Source organism: Corapipo altera, unplaced genomic scaffold (assembly GCF_003945725.1).
Source record: "Corapipo altera isolate COAL_440 unplaced genomic scaffold, ASM394572v1 23, whole genome shotgun sequence".
Lineage (NCBI taxonomy): Eukaryota > Metazoa > Chordata > Aves > Passeriformes > Pipridae > Corapipo > Corapipo altera.
In genome coordinates, this window is record NW_020884878.1 from 14275239 (window position 1) to 14290916 (window position 15678).

Here is a 15678-nt window from a genome sequence, read left to right on the forward strand (position 1 = left end):
CTTGTACAGTGTGACTTAGGCTTACTTCTACTTTGTAAAAACAGAGGAAGAAGAGAATGTGGAGGTAAAAGAGCAGTTTGTCCTCCTTACCTAACTAATCTTTTCACTTCTGACCAGAACTGGAAAAATAAGGCTCTGTTAATAGTGGTAGGTTTATCTGAGTCCACATATCATTTCACATAGATCACAGAAAATTATGCCTGGATTTCAAATAGTAAAAAAAGACTTGGTATTCAGTAGGACAAACCCTGTGTCCTTCTGTCCCCTCATAAGCTTTATAAACACTGCACTTTTTTTGTTATTTTTTTTAGACTGTTAGGAAAGATGGATCAGAAGCCATAACATCGTTCCTGTTCTCAGAAATTAAATGTTGACTAGTAAGAAATAAGTCAAGGTATTTTAATTTTCACTTCCACTTCATTTTTTCTGAATTGTCTAATAAAATATCTGCAAATCTGACAAAATTTGAATTTTCAAATTCCCTAAAAACAATTACTTAAAAAATATGTTTAGCTAAATTTCAGTGGTCATTAAAAAGGAAGACAGACATCACTGAGTGAAGCACTGCACACAAGTTCCATGGTACAGTTCTGCCAGTGCAGTTCAGTCCCACACCTGTCCTGGAACTATTCACACAGCTAATCTATGCAGTAGTTATTCCCGTGTGGGCAACTATCCATGAGAGGCTTGACTGAGACCAGCCAACTTCATCTGCCTTGTGTTTTATTACTCACAGGAAGCTTGATCTGAAAGAATTAAGGGCTAACATGTTAACTCATACAGTGCCATTTTTACACTGAGCTTTTTCTTCTCTCTTATAGTCAAAGTAACTGAATTCTAGTCAGATTCCTTACTAGACTTTCTGAAAGATTACAAGAAATCAAACAACTAGAGTTACTTATTGTTCCAAGTATTATTGCTACCAGACCACTCATGAAGGGTGATATTTAAAAAAAAATTGCACACCCTCACTAACAAAGCAAGAACATCTATCTTTAGTATAACCTTCACCATAAATTATCTCCTTCTTTCATATTAAGTGCTCAGACTTGGTGCTGCTGATGATTGTGGGCATTTGGTGTGCCTGGGGGAAGAGAAATGCCAACCCTCCCATATGTACATGCACAGGGAGTTTCTGCAGCCATTGCCAGTTTAGTCCTCAGTGTGTACCACTTCTTGTTCCCTCTCTCTTTTCAGAATCCAGTGCTGAATTCTGCCTTGCCTTCAGCTCCAAGAGGCAAAAGCATACTTGCAGACCATAACGTAGAGTTTGATCAATGTTTGACCTAGCCAGTGATTTAATCAACGGGACAGTATGAATGCGCTGATGACGCAGAAGAAACATCACAATTCTGTATGATACAGTGCACAATGAACACTTCCTTCAGCATTTTTCTTATAAGCAACAATAATAAAGACCCACTTCAATGTCATTTGCTCCCATAGCATTGTCCCCATTGTTCCTCTAACTTGGTCTTTTTTTTGTCACATAAAGGTTCTCTATCTCTCTCAGATGAGAGGTCTAAAAGAAAAGAAAGCTGTTAGGACCTATATTATATTTTAAATAACAAATAATATTAATTATTTTCTCTTGATATATCCATGTAAACATGGATAGACATATAGACATATAGACATTCTGTGTATAAATCTACTTCTAAGAGGAGAATTTGAGACTAGTTTCTCACTAATTGCTTTATCCATCCCATGGTTAACATGCACAGTTTCTAAGGTCACAAAAATGAGAACATGGACTAATATTGAGGGAATAGGATGAAGAGCAACAACCCAGACTCACAAAACCCATAAGGCTTCTGTTCTAGAAGTAATACACTCTAAGACAGTATTAGCTCTTTGCGATAATTCCAGTGTGCCATGCACACCAGAGAAACAACTGGGGGAATGTTACAAATCCTTTCCTCTTGCCTCAGCTTCTCCTCTAGATGGTGCATTGTCCTACCTCTCCCTCTCATGTCAGCTGTCTTCTTCTCAGATGAATAACAGCTTAGGTTAAAACTGTGATGATTAGGAAGCTCCAATTTCCTGTTCTGTTGCACAGAGAGTTGTTTATCTCTGCACTTCATTTAGTCTGAACAATTTCGATTACTCACTTTCATCCTGTTTCCCCACAGTTATTTTCTAGTTACTTTCCCTTTCCTGCTTTTATCATCCCTTCTCACAATACTGCAATGCTTGACCTTCAAAAATGATATGAGAAATATTTAAATGAAAATAAAAGCTTCCATGAGTGTTATTATTTCAGTTTTGATAGTATCTTTAGGATACTTATGTCCTCAATGCACCTGACATGACAGACATAAGAGGATGAACTCCAGCTTAAAAGAGAGATCCTTCTTAGCTGAAGAGCTAACTAAAAATTCTGATTCGGTCTATGCTGCTGCATGTATTTGAAAAATAAAGAGACAGTGAGAGAGGGAGAAACAGGAAAGAATATAAATGTATGTCAATAAAAGGCAATGGGAGTGTAAGTTTCATAGTAAGGCTCCAGATCTTTGCGTTATTTCTTCTTGTAATAAGCAGGAGATGATCTTTTAGTGCAGCATTGAAGGAGTTAAAAAGAATGCCTTTTGACAAACATGACTATCGATCAACACAAACAATCTACAACACTATATTTAAACACCCCTTCCCAAGACTGCCAAATATTTCTTCACAAGACCTAAGCAACCTGTGAACTGACACTGATGTTGTCCGAAATTTAAAGGTGTTTATTCTCTTAGTGCTTAAAAAGGATCATCTTTCTGCAGCTGTTTGGCTAGACTGTAGCATGACTTCTCTCGGTCAGCACATGCATAACCAGACAATCATTCAGCAGCTTGTAAAATATGATTGCATATGAGATATTGATGGCCTAAAGGAAGTTCTGAATATCAGAGGTTTATAATTAGAATACCTATGCATTTGATCCAATAGAGTTTCCATCAATGTCACAGAGATGAGTGGTTATGAATTTCACAGTCATCTCTCCTTGTACAGACTGATTTATGTACTTTCAACTTTGGACAAATGAAGGCTGAAGAATTAAAGCAAAACCCTTTTACATAGAGAGCTCCTTATCCTTTGAGGGGTTCCGAAATTTATAATTGCCTCTCCTGGTGCTCAGGATCAAGCTCCACAGTTGGTAACTCATGACCTATTTATGCTCATGCCATCCATACACTTTCAGTCATTCTGTCCTCTTATCTGTAAATTCACAGTCATACCATGTAGGATGTGTGGATCTGCCGATAAGACATTTTTGCAGGAAAGAGAATCTGGGCAGATCAACAGTTCTGTTGCCAGAGCTGCTGGCAGCACCTCTAACTTTTCATTTATTCCAGATTTATAAAGGTCCACTGTGCTGATCTGAGGATAGAGCTGAGGGTTTGACTTCTGTGATAACAGACTATCTAGTTGAAACCTGTGTATCGTACTAAATATAAAGTTAAATAGACACCAATAAGATTATCCACGGTGGGTCAGAAAACAACCATCTTGTTGGCATTGACATTCCCATAGTTCCTGAGCTGTGGGCTTCGGTTTCCTTCAACTTTGCTCTTGGTTTTGTTTTGTTTTGTTGGAGGGGGAGGTGTTGGCTATTTTCTTCATCTTTATTTAATTTTCAATCACTGCATTTTACTGGAATAATTAAAAATTAAGGTTCTGGTATATCACACAAACTTTTAAAACTGCATTGAACAGAGTACTACTTGTGAAAACTGTTCTCTATTAACTGCAGAAGAAAAGTACTAGGGTAGAAAACAAACAAACTAGAAAAACTCATATATAATTTCTATTTCAAAGTTTTGCAGTACCACTGATTGCCCTACTACCTAAGTTAAATAATAAAAGAAAAGGAAAATGCTAACTAAACTTCAGAAGGAAATAGATTTTGCTAAATGACCTTTTGACATTCTAATTCTCTTGAAATCTTTTTTTTTTTTTTTTACATTTTGTTTGTGGGTGTCCCTGTATGCATCAATGTGTATTTTTATCATTATAAATATGTAATACCATATGAATAAAAAAGAGATTTTAAAAAAAGAGAATTTTTTTTGTGCACAACATAGATAAAGCAACTGGAGTAACCTTACTGTCAGATGCTCTGCCACAGATGCTTAGGCATCTGTGGGCAACTAAAAGGGACTTGGCTCTATCTGTGGCATTCAAAGTGTACATTGTTAAAAGAATGAGAGGTATCCATTATGCTTCTTTCCTAATTAATTTCTAAATATTTTCAAAGCTATAGAGGTAGACACATCTCTCCCTGAGTAAAGACTGTTATTCTGTTGCACGACTTCTAAAGAATAAGTTCTAAAACTGATTTTGTCATACAGTAAAAGTAATTTCTCAAATAAAAAAAAAAAGAAAAAGAGACTTCTACTGACAAAATGCACTTTCAATTTACTGTTGAACTGTTGAAAGAAGCAGCTCTTCACTGAACAGCATGGCACAGGGTCAGAATGAGCTATTTCAAAAATCACTGTCGGGCATATACCAATTTGATTCACAGGATTTAGCAATGTAGTTGAGAATGACTCTGTGTGTCTATGTGATCATGTTCTGTTAAATTTTAGCAGTCTCTAACTGTATACTCATCTGCAGTGTGAGGAAATTTGTTGTTAGACTACTAAATTTGTTTTAAAATAGGAGAAATTTACAGGCTGAATAATGGCAGTTTTTGTTTGCTTAGTTTATTTTGTGTTGGAGATTAATTTTCTATGGGCAGTTCAAAGGATAAAATGACAAAATATTGAAAACATTTAAATCAAGAATGAAAATGTTATGAGTGTACTAGAGAAATAAGTGTGAGCTGTTGGTTAGCCTTATATGTCTTTTCTACCTCCAATTTCTCTTCAATAAATAATGGGGAGGCTTACAGTACGCATGATGCAATATGCATACAGAGCAATAATGTATTAAATTGATCCACCTGATCCAGGATAACACCAATTCAGGTATCAACGTGATTTTTTTTTTTTACATAATTGTAACAAATTATGAAACTTGACAGCAAGTTTTCAACTTATACGGTTCAAGAAATAATGTTTAGTCTTGGAGCATTTGCAACTAACTCCAAAGATAAGTGGTTAAAGATAAGTTAAACCTAGATGAGCCAATAAGGTGGCCTGTGAAACCAGACGAACAAGACTGTTAAATAGAGTACATTTAGTTGGATGTAAATCTCTCAATGACACAAGAAGCACCACCTAGGAAAAACTTCCTAGATCACAAATTAAATTATAATGTACTACTAACAAATCTCCTTCATTTAGAGGCACCTTATATGGTTTCAATCAGCATTTCAGGCATTCAACACGCTCACTAAAACCACCTCACTTACCAAAATCCATTAAGTGATATGCTCACCTGATGCCTAGTCTACAGATAGTTTTTAAAGAAGTATACCCTTGCAGGTTGTGCCTGTGACAAACACATACACTGCTATAATCCTAATAGAGATGTAATCCTAGTAATTTAAACTACTTGTACCTACATAGCTTGTTTTCTCATACACACATGAAGAAACTACTAATGAAAGCATATATACACTAGTATAACCATAGACACACTCTTGGGGTTGTATCATCTTCAATTACAGCTCCGTGACATCACTTTTGGGTATTCAAATTATTACTCACATGAGTAATCTCTAATCATGAGAAGAGTGCCTGTGAAATGAACTTCCCAGTGAAAGAAAGAATGATTGAGTCTGGAATCAAATACATTAACTTAAAATGCAGTATTACAGCCGTGAAGTTCTATTTCACAAGCACAGGTAAGTCTGCTACAGATTCTTTCCACTGACCTTGGGAACAACACATCTTGGGAGCACCTCGGCTTTTTTACCCATATAGAAACTTCCAACACTGGAGGAAAAATGTAAGTTTTTCCTATTGTTTAATTTGATTTGCAGTTCACCAACAAAATCAATTTAAAATTAATTATATACACTTTGAAGGGGCTGAGGGAGACCTTTGTGACTACAGAAAAAGTCACAGTCATCTATATATGTAACACATACACAAACTGTATATATGCATTTATATATGTATAAAATCTGCACTTCTTTTTCAAAAATGCATGTTAAATCTTCTGTTCTATCAGTAGGATATTAATATAAAATAATTATTATTTTTTGTTATATTAGTTTCCAATGACATTGTGAATGTCACCTTCTTATGCAGGAAATCGTAAGAGAAATAAATGTTTGTTACTCTGAACCTACAAGTCTGCAGTTGATGATCCTATGACTGCAGCTTGACCATGGTTTGATCCTCTGCAACCCATGTGAAGATTAAAGACTGTGCATGAGCATCACCAAAGTCTCCCAGCAGTGCTAGGACAACACTGTGTCCCTTCCCCACAAAGGCAACACTTTTTAACATGATGTCTCTTGCCTAACTCTTATGGCACAGCTTGGTGAGGTATGAGCTACTAGTGTTGCTATGTGGGGCAGCACTGGAAGTACTGTCAGGAAAAGCTCTACTCTTTAATTTCCCCTGTTGGTGTTGATGGAGGAATGACAAAAGCTGACAGTGGGAACTGGAAGTGACGCTGCCACACGCTGATTTCAGTTCTCTGGAGGTGCTGATGAAGCTTTTGATTCAGAGCTCTGACCTTTCCTGCTCTTAACAGGTCATGTAGTACTTCCATACAGTTTACAGTATTTACTACAAGAGAAGTGTCTAGCCTACCCAGACCTTCCTGAACACAGAAGTACATGACAGTGAATGGCTAATAAATCAGACATGGAAACCCAACATCTTTTGCTTGTAATTCTCCCTCGAGATTCCCAACATTAAAAAAGTCTTGACAGTTTTGTCTGATGAGAGACTGTGGAAAAGTTTCAGATTAATTTACTCATCTAGCATGTTTTCAGGAAAGAATTAGTTTGATGTCTATAAGATATTTTAAGGTAATTACATTACCAATGACAACTTAGACAAAGTAAGGAAGTTTGACTTCTGTCCCTTCATCCAAACATTTTCACTGTGATATATTCACAAATAAATGAAGATAAAAGGAAGTAAATACTGTATTCTGTGGCTCAAGACATATCTCTGCCTGGGCTGGGATTTGAAAAACCACATTACAGTAATCTAGAGATTATTGCCCTAACTACCTCTCAAAATTATTCTTTTTCTTCGCGATGTTTTGCAGTCTTTAATCCACAACTGTTGCAGAAAATTACAATTATAATTTATAGTGTGAATAGTTAGCTGATGTTTAGGAGTTAGGAAAGTGGCCTGTTCACTTGAAGGCCAGAATATTACCTGTGACCTTTAATATTCTGCTTAGTAAGGAGCAGATCCTACAAAATACTGACCAGGACCTGTAGGAAGCAAGTCACCTCTCACCTGGGGCCAAAGTAAAACCATCACTTCGCAGGATCAAGTCGAGTAATGATCTGATCCTGTACATCAAAAGCCTACTGAGTTTTGTCTGCAAGGATTTGATAATCAGTTTCAATGACAGTACCTTTGAATGATCAACAATTTTCTGCACCATATGTCTTTATAAATACATCCTTGCATCAAACTAGGTTAGAAAACAGTTTATTTTTAAATAAAAAATACTAAATAAAGCAGTTATAGCTTGAAGTAAAATATACAGGAGATTGTTTATAGGTAGAGCTAAGAGATAACATAAGATTTCTTTTTAGAAGGGATACTTTATGGATCTCGTTCTGCATCATTAAGTTTTCCGGAATGCTGAATAGAGTATGATGGATTGGTTTTAAGTTGTTGCTAGTATTTAATTTTGGTTCAGTTCAAGGGGCCATGTCAGAAGAAAGAATCAAAGATGGAAAAATAACAGCCAACCAAACAAAAATCTGTGAACTGGGTAAATCACCAATTAAAAAAAAATAAAAAAGAAAAAGTATAATAAGGTCCCAACACTTTCACCAGTGGCTGAAAACATCAGATTAAATTGCACTGTTCCTGAGGCATACTGCTTGATGTGACTAGAATGTAATTTGTTAAACAGAGAACAGTTTTTGATTCAAAAAATTATTTCCTATCATCTATGGATTACGTTTTAGGTTTGTTTAAAATAAATGAATAAAACATACCTGTCAAGAAACATATTTTAATGATGATCTTTTTGTGGTTGTTTTTCTTTAAAAGAAGTCAATTACTTGTAAAGTGTAGGTTACATAAAACTGTAGGGGAACTAAAGCTCATATCTTCAGTGTATGTTAAATTAGACCTTTACAAAAAATAACAACTATATATTATTCTTTTCTACTTTTTTTTTAATAAGAGAAAAATATAAATATTTGTTTTACAAAAAGAAAAGAAGAAAACATTTTTATACCTCTGGGGCAAGTTCCAACTCTTTTGGTTTCTTAAGGAAATAAATAAATAGCATTGTCAGAAAGACTCCTAAAAAGAGTGCCCAAGAGGGAGCGAAGGAAACACCTAAAGACATCATATTACCATGTGCTGAGGTAATCAACTACAATTTGGTAAATGTCAAACAGTGGTATTCATCTACCCAAAGATTTTGCTGATCAAGTTCTTAACTGCCATTTACAATCACTAACAAAAACATGGACTATAGCTGTGGATATAAACAAGAGACAAATTAGTACTGGGAAGCTGGGTTTAATAATCCCCTAAAAGAGTCCATCTGTTTATAAAGACCCCTTTTTCCTTGATCTCTGACATGCATTCCTAATGTAGACACAGCTGGATTTTTTTTTTATTTTTTTTTTTTACATTTTTGAAACACCCTGCTACTATAAACTCTACTTATAGTATATCTGGTCTGAGTGTTTGTCTCAAGTTTCAGTTATTATGTAAGCACTGAGGAGCAATAAAATGTCACACAAGTTCAGCCTGCTTTAGAGCAAGCATCAAAACATGAGAAAGACATAAATGCAATCCCTTTAGTATTGATGTTCAATACCACTAGATGTACCACTTCATATTTTTCTGATTCTTGCAAATATTCATCATATTATCACTGGAATAGCTGGAACAGGTACAAAGCTCTTTCAAAGTTCTGGATTCATGTTTGGACTGGAGACTGCTTTTCTTATTTTCCTGTTTAAAACACTAGGAAATCACATTGTCCGTAATGGTTATGAGATTGATAATCTGACAAACTAGGTGATTTGCAAGTATAAAACACCAAAACAATGTATAGTCTGTGTTTCCAATCCACTCTGGTGAAGAAAAAGGGAAAAAAAAAAAAGACTATACACTTCTCACAGATAGAGGTCACTAATGGACTAGATTTGAATCTGTCTGCTTAGAGCCTGAAAATTACATGAAAGTATCCTACACAAAAATGAACTCGTTTTGAGATTAAAGAGGTAGCAGAAATGATTAAGAAATAAAGCCCTCACCTTCCTGGAAACAATATTATCTTAAGTGTGCCTTCTTTCCAGTTCTTTAAATGGAAAGTGCAGTACAGGAAAAGCCTGATACTGGTACTTGTTTTCTTCACATGGTAAAACTATGTCTTCTCTCCTTCTTTGCTGTGGGAAGGGTAGGGAAGTCAGCTCTAATGACATCCTACATTTTAGATACTGCTATTTTAAGAGTTAAATGCAAGCACATTCTTGATTCTTGAAGGAAAGCATACCCTATGTAATGCAGATTCCAACTGGGAGGGTGTAGGGTTGCGTAAAGGAGATATGTCTACATTCTAAATCAAACTATCCAGCAGGTCAGGATATAAATGTGACTTGTAATAGTGGCTCAAATTAGATCCAGACTTCTCAAAAGCAAACACAGACAACATCACCTTATACAAAATATAGAGTGTATACGTATGTGAGGAGCAACTCTTAAGAACGCTGGGCGCATTCCAGCACGACTTCTTGCTAAAACCTTGGACTTTGAAAGACACTGATGAATGTTCTAGTCACAGGTAGTTTTACAGACACTGTATTTACACAGTGCTCTGACTTATTTCACCTACAGTACTCCAGGCCTGTACTCAACAGCCTTGTTACTGTATCAGGATAGAGAATGACCATTTAAATAGCAGGCCTCTTGAAATCTCTCACATCATTTTCAGAAACAAGATTAACATTTAACATCACTTTTATCATGTAGAAATGGTGCCTTTAAAATTACACCTGTTATATCTTTTTAATTCTGCAAAGTTTATGTCTCAAAGATTGCATATATTGACTCTTTAAAGGAAGAAAGGAAAGAAAAGTGGATAGAGATGTTTTAGATGTTTTGAAAAAATGTCAGGACAGATTTTTCTTCTCCCAAAAATACACATATCTGAAACCAATTCACTAGTTTCCTCTAAAACTACAAATTTATAAAATTGCTCTTGGTAAAAGACCGTGTCAATGAATGAAGCAAGGAATTAAGTCCATGGAAATTTGTGGGAGTTTTTGTATGGTTAGTTTGGTTTTTTTAAACCCAAGCAGTGATCAATCTCAACCTCTAAAGTGGTTTAATTTCCCTGCAAGCACTGTAAAGTTAGATGCAGGAAATAAACCTCTTTAACATACATCGTGTCTTCAAGAGAGAGAGAGAGAGAGAAGCAAGGAGGAGAAAGAGGGAGAGGTCTGACTTGCTTTAGTATTTTTTCCTGCTCCTCATGCAAGGAACCTCTCCCTTTCTATTTAGCTGAGCTCTGCATTACAAAAAGTAGCATATGAAGAAATCTAATCAGTACCTTCCATACACAGTACAGGAATTTACACGGATTTGTGCCTTGGATTTATTAGCTTACTGTAAGCCTTAAAACAGATTTCCTCCATTAAAATTAATTAAAAGCTCCTGTTGACTGATTCCCACTCCAAAAAGAAGGTGGAGAGTATTATTCTCCTACTTTGTTGATTGTTTATTTATCTTTTATGGGGTATTATATCATGTTCAAGAGAGGTCATTTCAGCTGCTTGACTTCTTTTTGCGAACTGCTATTTTTTGTTCATACACCATCCCCACCCACCCACTCACACACACCCCCCCAATCCCCGCAGTATTTGTCCTTATTTTGTCAGATCACCATCTAACTCCTCAGGTCTCTGAGTGGCTCCTTTGTATTCCGAAGTCCTGATCAGATTCTCTTAACCTCGCCCCCACCCACTCACCGCCAGCCCCGCTCCGTAGACTGCTGTTGGGGATCTGATGGATCCTCCCGCCGGGCGCAGCTCCCGACTCTCCACGTAGGTTCCTTAATACTTGGCAGCGCCGAGCTAAGCCGACCGCCTCTTCCGAGCAACGCTCACCTCTAAAGATCCCGTTTCTCCGAACCACCTCCCAAATAGTACTGCTGGTGGTGCTCACACAGGCGCCCTGCCGGTCCCCCTGCCGCAGGGGTAGTGCTCGGCTCTGCCCTCCCCATGGGGTGGGGGCCAGGCTCGGCACCCTCCCGCTCGCCACTGAAATGCGACCGGGAACGGGGGCACCCGGGACCCGGCTGCAGCTGCCAGCTCCACGTCCCGCTCCTGAGCCACACGCTGGCGTAAAATATCCCGGGGACCCTCCTAGCACTTGCCGCCGGCCATTCATAAATCCATGCGTGTGCGTGCCCGGCGCCGCGGATATGGGGCTCTAACGAGGCGGAGGCGATATTTCTGACACAAACTGATCCTGGCTCCTCAACTTTGCCATCTCGGAGAAGGCAAAGGGCACCGCGGCTTTAAATCGCCCGGGGCTAGAATTACCAGGAAGGAAAACAGAGAGAAATGAAACCCCAACTGTACCTGGCGGCGTCTGGGAATCCCTCGCCGGCACCGATCGTAATCCCCCTCTGCTCCTCTGGCCCCCCACACCAAAACTTTGCCGCCGCCGTTCCTCGGTGGTAGCCTTCGCCGCCCTCCGCCCGGTGCCGCTCCCGGCCGGCCCCGTGGGCCCGTGCCCCTCCGGCAGCCGCCGCTCCGAGCGACCCCCGCGCCTCCCGCGCCTTCCTCCGCCCTTACGAGGCGGCGGCATCGTCCTCCCCCCTGATCCGCCACCTCCTCCTCCGGCGCGCAGCCCACGGCTCTGGCATCCCCAACGCACTTTCTCTCCTCTCCTCGCTCTCTCTTCCCCCTGCCGTTCCTCCTTCTCCGGTAAAAAAATAAACCAGAAGAGACCGCGGCTACGCTTGGTCTTGGGGTTTCTTTCTTTCCCTTTTTTTTTTTTTCTGTCCTCTGGAAGTGATGAAAGGATCACATGAGGAGCAGGCACGGCGACCTAGGACCCTCAGAAGTCGGAGAAGGCATCGGGCACATATATGTGAGTATGTGTGTATGTATGTGTCTGGCTCTCTCCAAGTCCTGAGCCTGCCTCCAGCCGGGATTGCAGGCTGATCTTAGCACTAATGATGCCTCAGATCTCACTATTCCCTGCTAATGTAAGTCGTGCCTTTTTTTCCTCCCTGCCTGACACCCCAGGGAGATGTTTACAGTAATGAATTCAGTTGATAGCCATCTCTCTCTCTCTCCTGGAGTCCCTCCCACATTTCTAGTTTAAAGAATGCTTGGAAGGCAGGACTGCAACCTAAAGCTTTCCAAGAGGCAAAGTCAGGCTAGATTTTCTCTTTTTCTTCCTTATTCCCCCCCTCTTGTCCCCCCGCCCGCTTTTAACCCCTTGCTTGCTGAGGACAGTTTAGCAAACTCCGTCCCTTTGGACTCGCCCTCCGCCTCTGCTTTCAGTGAGGGGAACCAAGCGGGCGGCTCTGCCCGAGGGTGTGTGTGGGCTGCGCAGACCCCCGACCCCCGCCCCGCCTCAGCGCCGGGCCGGCGCTGCGGGAGAGGGAGGTGCGGGTATCGCCGCCCTTCGCGGTGGGACTGCCCCGGCACCGCCGCTCCGGGGACTCTCAGGGTGTATCGGAAGGAAAACCGGGAAGTGAGCTGAAAAACTCCCCGAGCTGCGGTCCTGAGAGATGCCCTCGCTGGCAGTAATTACAGCCGTGCTCTCCACCAACATGGCGATATTTCATGTGCAGCCGCCGACAAGCCCGCCTCCCCCACCCTCTTCTTTCCCTCTCCTTCCTCCCTCCCTTGCGAACTTTTAGGTAGGTAGTAGCAGTGCGCAACAAATGTAACACAAAATAAAAGAATCTCCAACCCTTAGGGAAGAGACGGACCTCCTTTAGTATTCTGATTTCCATCATCAGTCAGAAAGACTTTAAAACCGCTGGAGAAACCGCCTTTTGCCCTAAAGCGGTAACAACTCCCCCACCACCTCCACCTCCCCCTCCGCCCATGTCTCCAACGCACATTCACTGTGTGTCCGTATGAGTGTGTGTGTGTTAGTGCATCCCGGGCTGTCTGCGCTTGTTTCGGGGTAACCCTTCCCCCGCCGCCCAGCTCCCTAGTAGGCTACTGCCGTGTCCTGACAAGTCCAGTTACAGGCAAGACTATTTAATACCGAGGAGCATTTGAGCGATAGGATACTTGAGCGTCAAGATAGGACGTGGAATGTGCGAAGAGAATTTGCCTCAAACTCCTTCATTAGTAAAAAACATTCACAATATGGTTTTTGCTGCAAGTTACTTTAAGAGACGGGCTGGATGGACGAGAGGGAGCTGATCAATGCCATGTGTCGAGGAAACAGAAATGGCAACCGAAATGCCTCGGGGTTTGCTTCCCCTTCACCCCTGGCTGCTCACTGGCTTGTATTTGCTCAGCCATACCTCAAAAGCTGAATCACTCGCCATTAGCTCCGCACCTCCTTCACCCTTCGCTTGGGGGGGCTAAACTACTCACGACTTCAAAGGCTCAATAAAGCCGTACCGAGGAACCAGCCGCCGAACCCCGGAGAGGGTCAGGCCGGCGCAGCTCCCGCCCCGCCGCACCCGCCCTGGCTTCCTCCCCCTGCCCTCCAAGGGAGCTTCGGAGTGCCCCCCGCCTATGGATGGCCCGGAGCCAAACTGAGCTGTGCCGCGCTGCCTGCCCGCTCGGAAAAGCAGTTGCGTCCTCACCTACGCGGAGTGATGGCGGGGGGCGGGAAGGGGGCGGGAAGGGGGCGGGGGGGCGGTGGACGCGGAAGGAGGAGCGCAGGTAACCCGACATTCCTCAGGAGACTCAGGGAGCGGAACGGAATTGAGGAGGAAACCCCCCTCCCCTCCTGGGGGCCGGGGTCTGTTCTGCGCCCCCGGGATGGAGGGGAGGCAGCCGGGGGCCCTCTGCGGGTCTTAACTGACAGGAAGAAGCAGGTCTGGCACGGGTCAGACCCGCGGGGAGAGCCTGCATCCCTGGCTTGGAGCGGGGGCTGCCCTGTAGTCGAGTTTGCCTGTAACTCCCAGCAGGTTCCGAGAGATGAAAGGACCAGGAACCCCGTAGAGTCCAAAGGCAAATGAATACCCTTTTCCAAAGACTGTTCTAGGGGTTTGTTTTTTTTACTTTTTAAAATCTGTTCTTTTTCTTTCTATTCTTTCTTTCTTAAGCCTATGCATACTTTTCAGAGCACTTATTTGACAATGATTTATATCTCCTTCCTGAAGCTGATGGACAACCAGTGCATTTTCTAGTGAAAAAAAACCACTTTCGTATCCTCAATCCACCCATCCCTCCGTTCTCCATGCTGCTGGTATTTATAAACCTGTCGCCAACATATAAGGCAGAGCAGACCATTGTCGACTGCAGGTATTTCTGCCCTCTGTGTCCCCAGTCACGAAAGAAAGTGGGAATGTTAAAAGTTCTGCAAGACTGCAGAAACTTTCCCTGCCCCACAGTCTCAGAGGGATTAAACAGAATCATTCCTGTTTCTCTCCCTGCCTCTGGACTCTCAGCCAGTCTACCCTTCAAGTCAGTGGATGATACTCAGGTAATTTTTTCGTCAAATCCAGATCATGTCAATCCAGAAAATTACTTAATTGGGCATTACCTGCTCCTGTGGAGATGGGTCCTCCTTGGTAGGTCACCCAAAGCCCACCGGGTCCGGCAGGTTGAAAGGGGAGAAAGTGGCAGAACAGCTGGGCTCCGGCATGGTACTGTTTCTAAGGTTCACCACCGAGGTCTCTGTTTTCCATAGCTGTCACTGATCACCATCACCGAAGGTTTCTCTCAAAGAAAGGAGGAAGGAAATTTTCTTCCCAAGCTGCTTTCCAGCCGGTCATTTGACCCTGACACCCACCGATGACTCTGAAGAACACCCCGCTGAAGAGGCTAAACGCCTCGTAATTTCCTTTTCTTCCCCCGACGGCCCCGGCACACCGCCGCAGAGCGATCTTATCGCCGTGCGATCATTATTCACCGGTGACAACCACAGATGCAGCGCTCGTAAGTGAGGGTGACAGATTTCAAACGCCAGGCTGCAGCGTACTCAGCCTCAAACATATTCTTCCTCAAACTTTGCCTAGCAAGCAATCAGCGGCTTAACCCTTTGCAGCCCTTTCTGTCGTCCGGGCACCGAGCCCTCAGCACGGGGGGGGAGTGCTGGTTTAAAGAGAAGAACAGGACAACACGGCTGCTTGGCTTGGGACTCTTTATTACGTGCCATTTTCTATTCTTGGTTATTTTCACTTGAAACAAATCAGAACCGCCAGCTCTGGGAAGCAGATGGAGAGCTGGATGCTTCTCTGTGATTAGGGGCTGGAAAAAATCCTCTCCACAAAGCATATCGCTGGGGATTCACCTGCGGTCCCTCTTTGTCACCAGACTCTAGTATGCAAATTGTCATATGCATGGCATGAATCCCTCTCATACGTGCATATACAGAGCTTCTGCACTTTCCTCAGCGTGTTGTGACAAAAAGTACTGTTCCAAAA

General features: G+C 41.8%; 2 protein-coding genes across 5 annotated transcripts in view; one reads left to right on the forward strand and one right to left on the reverse strand.

Annotated features, from left to right (window-relative positions):
* FLRT2 (fibronectin leucine rich transmembrane protein 2) overlaps nt 1–14898 on the reverse strand; it is a 65157-nt gene extending 50259 nt beyond the window's left edge. The window contains exon 1 of one of the 4 annotated variants that reach the window (XM_027637873.1): nt 14796–14898. The gene's annotated coding sequence lies outside the window, so the exon portion shown is untranslated. The other 3 variants (XM_027637871.1, XM_027637872.1, XM_027637874.1) reach the window with 3 other exon arrangements.
* On the forward strand, nt 11935–14968 carry LOC113944574. The gene is made up of 2 exons (XM_027637876.1): nt 11935–12200; nt 14356–14968. The coding sequence occupies exons 1-2, from the start codon at nt 12125–12127 to the stop codon at nt 14940–14942; spliced, it is 663 nt and encodes a 220-aa protein (XP_027493677.1). The 5' UTR covers nt 11935–12124; the 3' UTR covers nt 14943–14968.
* Nucleotides 14969–15678: the final 710 nt, after the last annotated feature.

Coding starts and splice junctions, on each gene's coding strand:
- LOC113944574 (XM_027637876.1), top strand. CDS start 12,125: ATGAAAGGATCACATGAGGAGCAGGCACGGCGACCTAGGACCCTCAGA. Junction 12,201..14,355: donor AAGGCATCGGGCACATATAT/GTGAGTATGTGT, acceptor TTCTTTCTTAAG/CCTATGCATACTTTTCAGAG.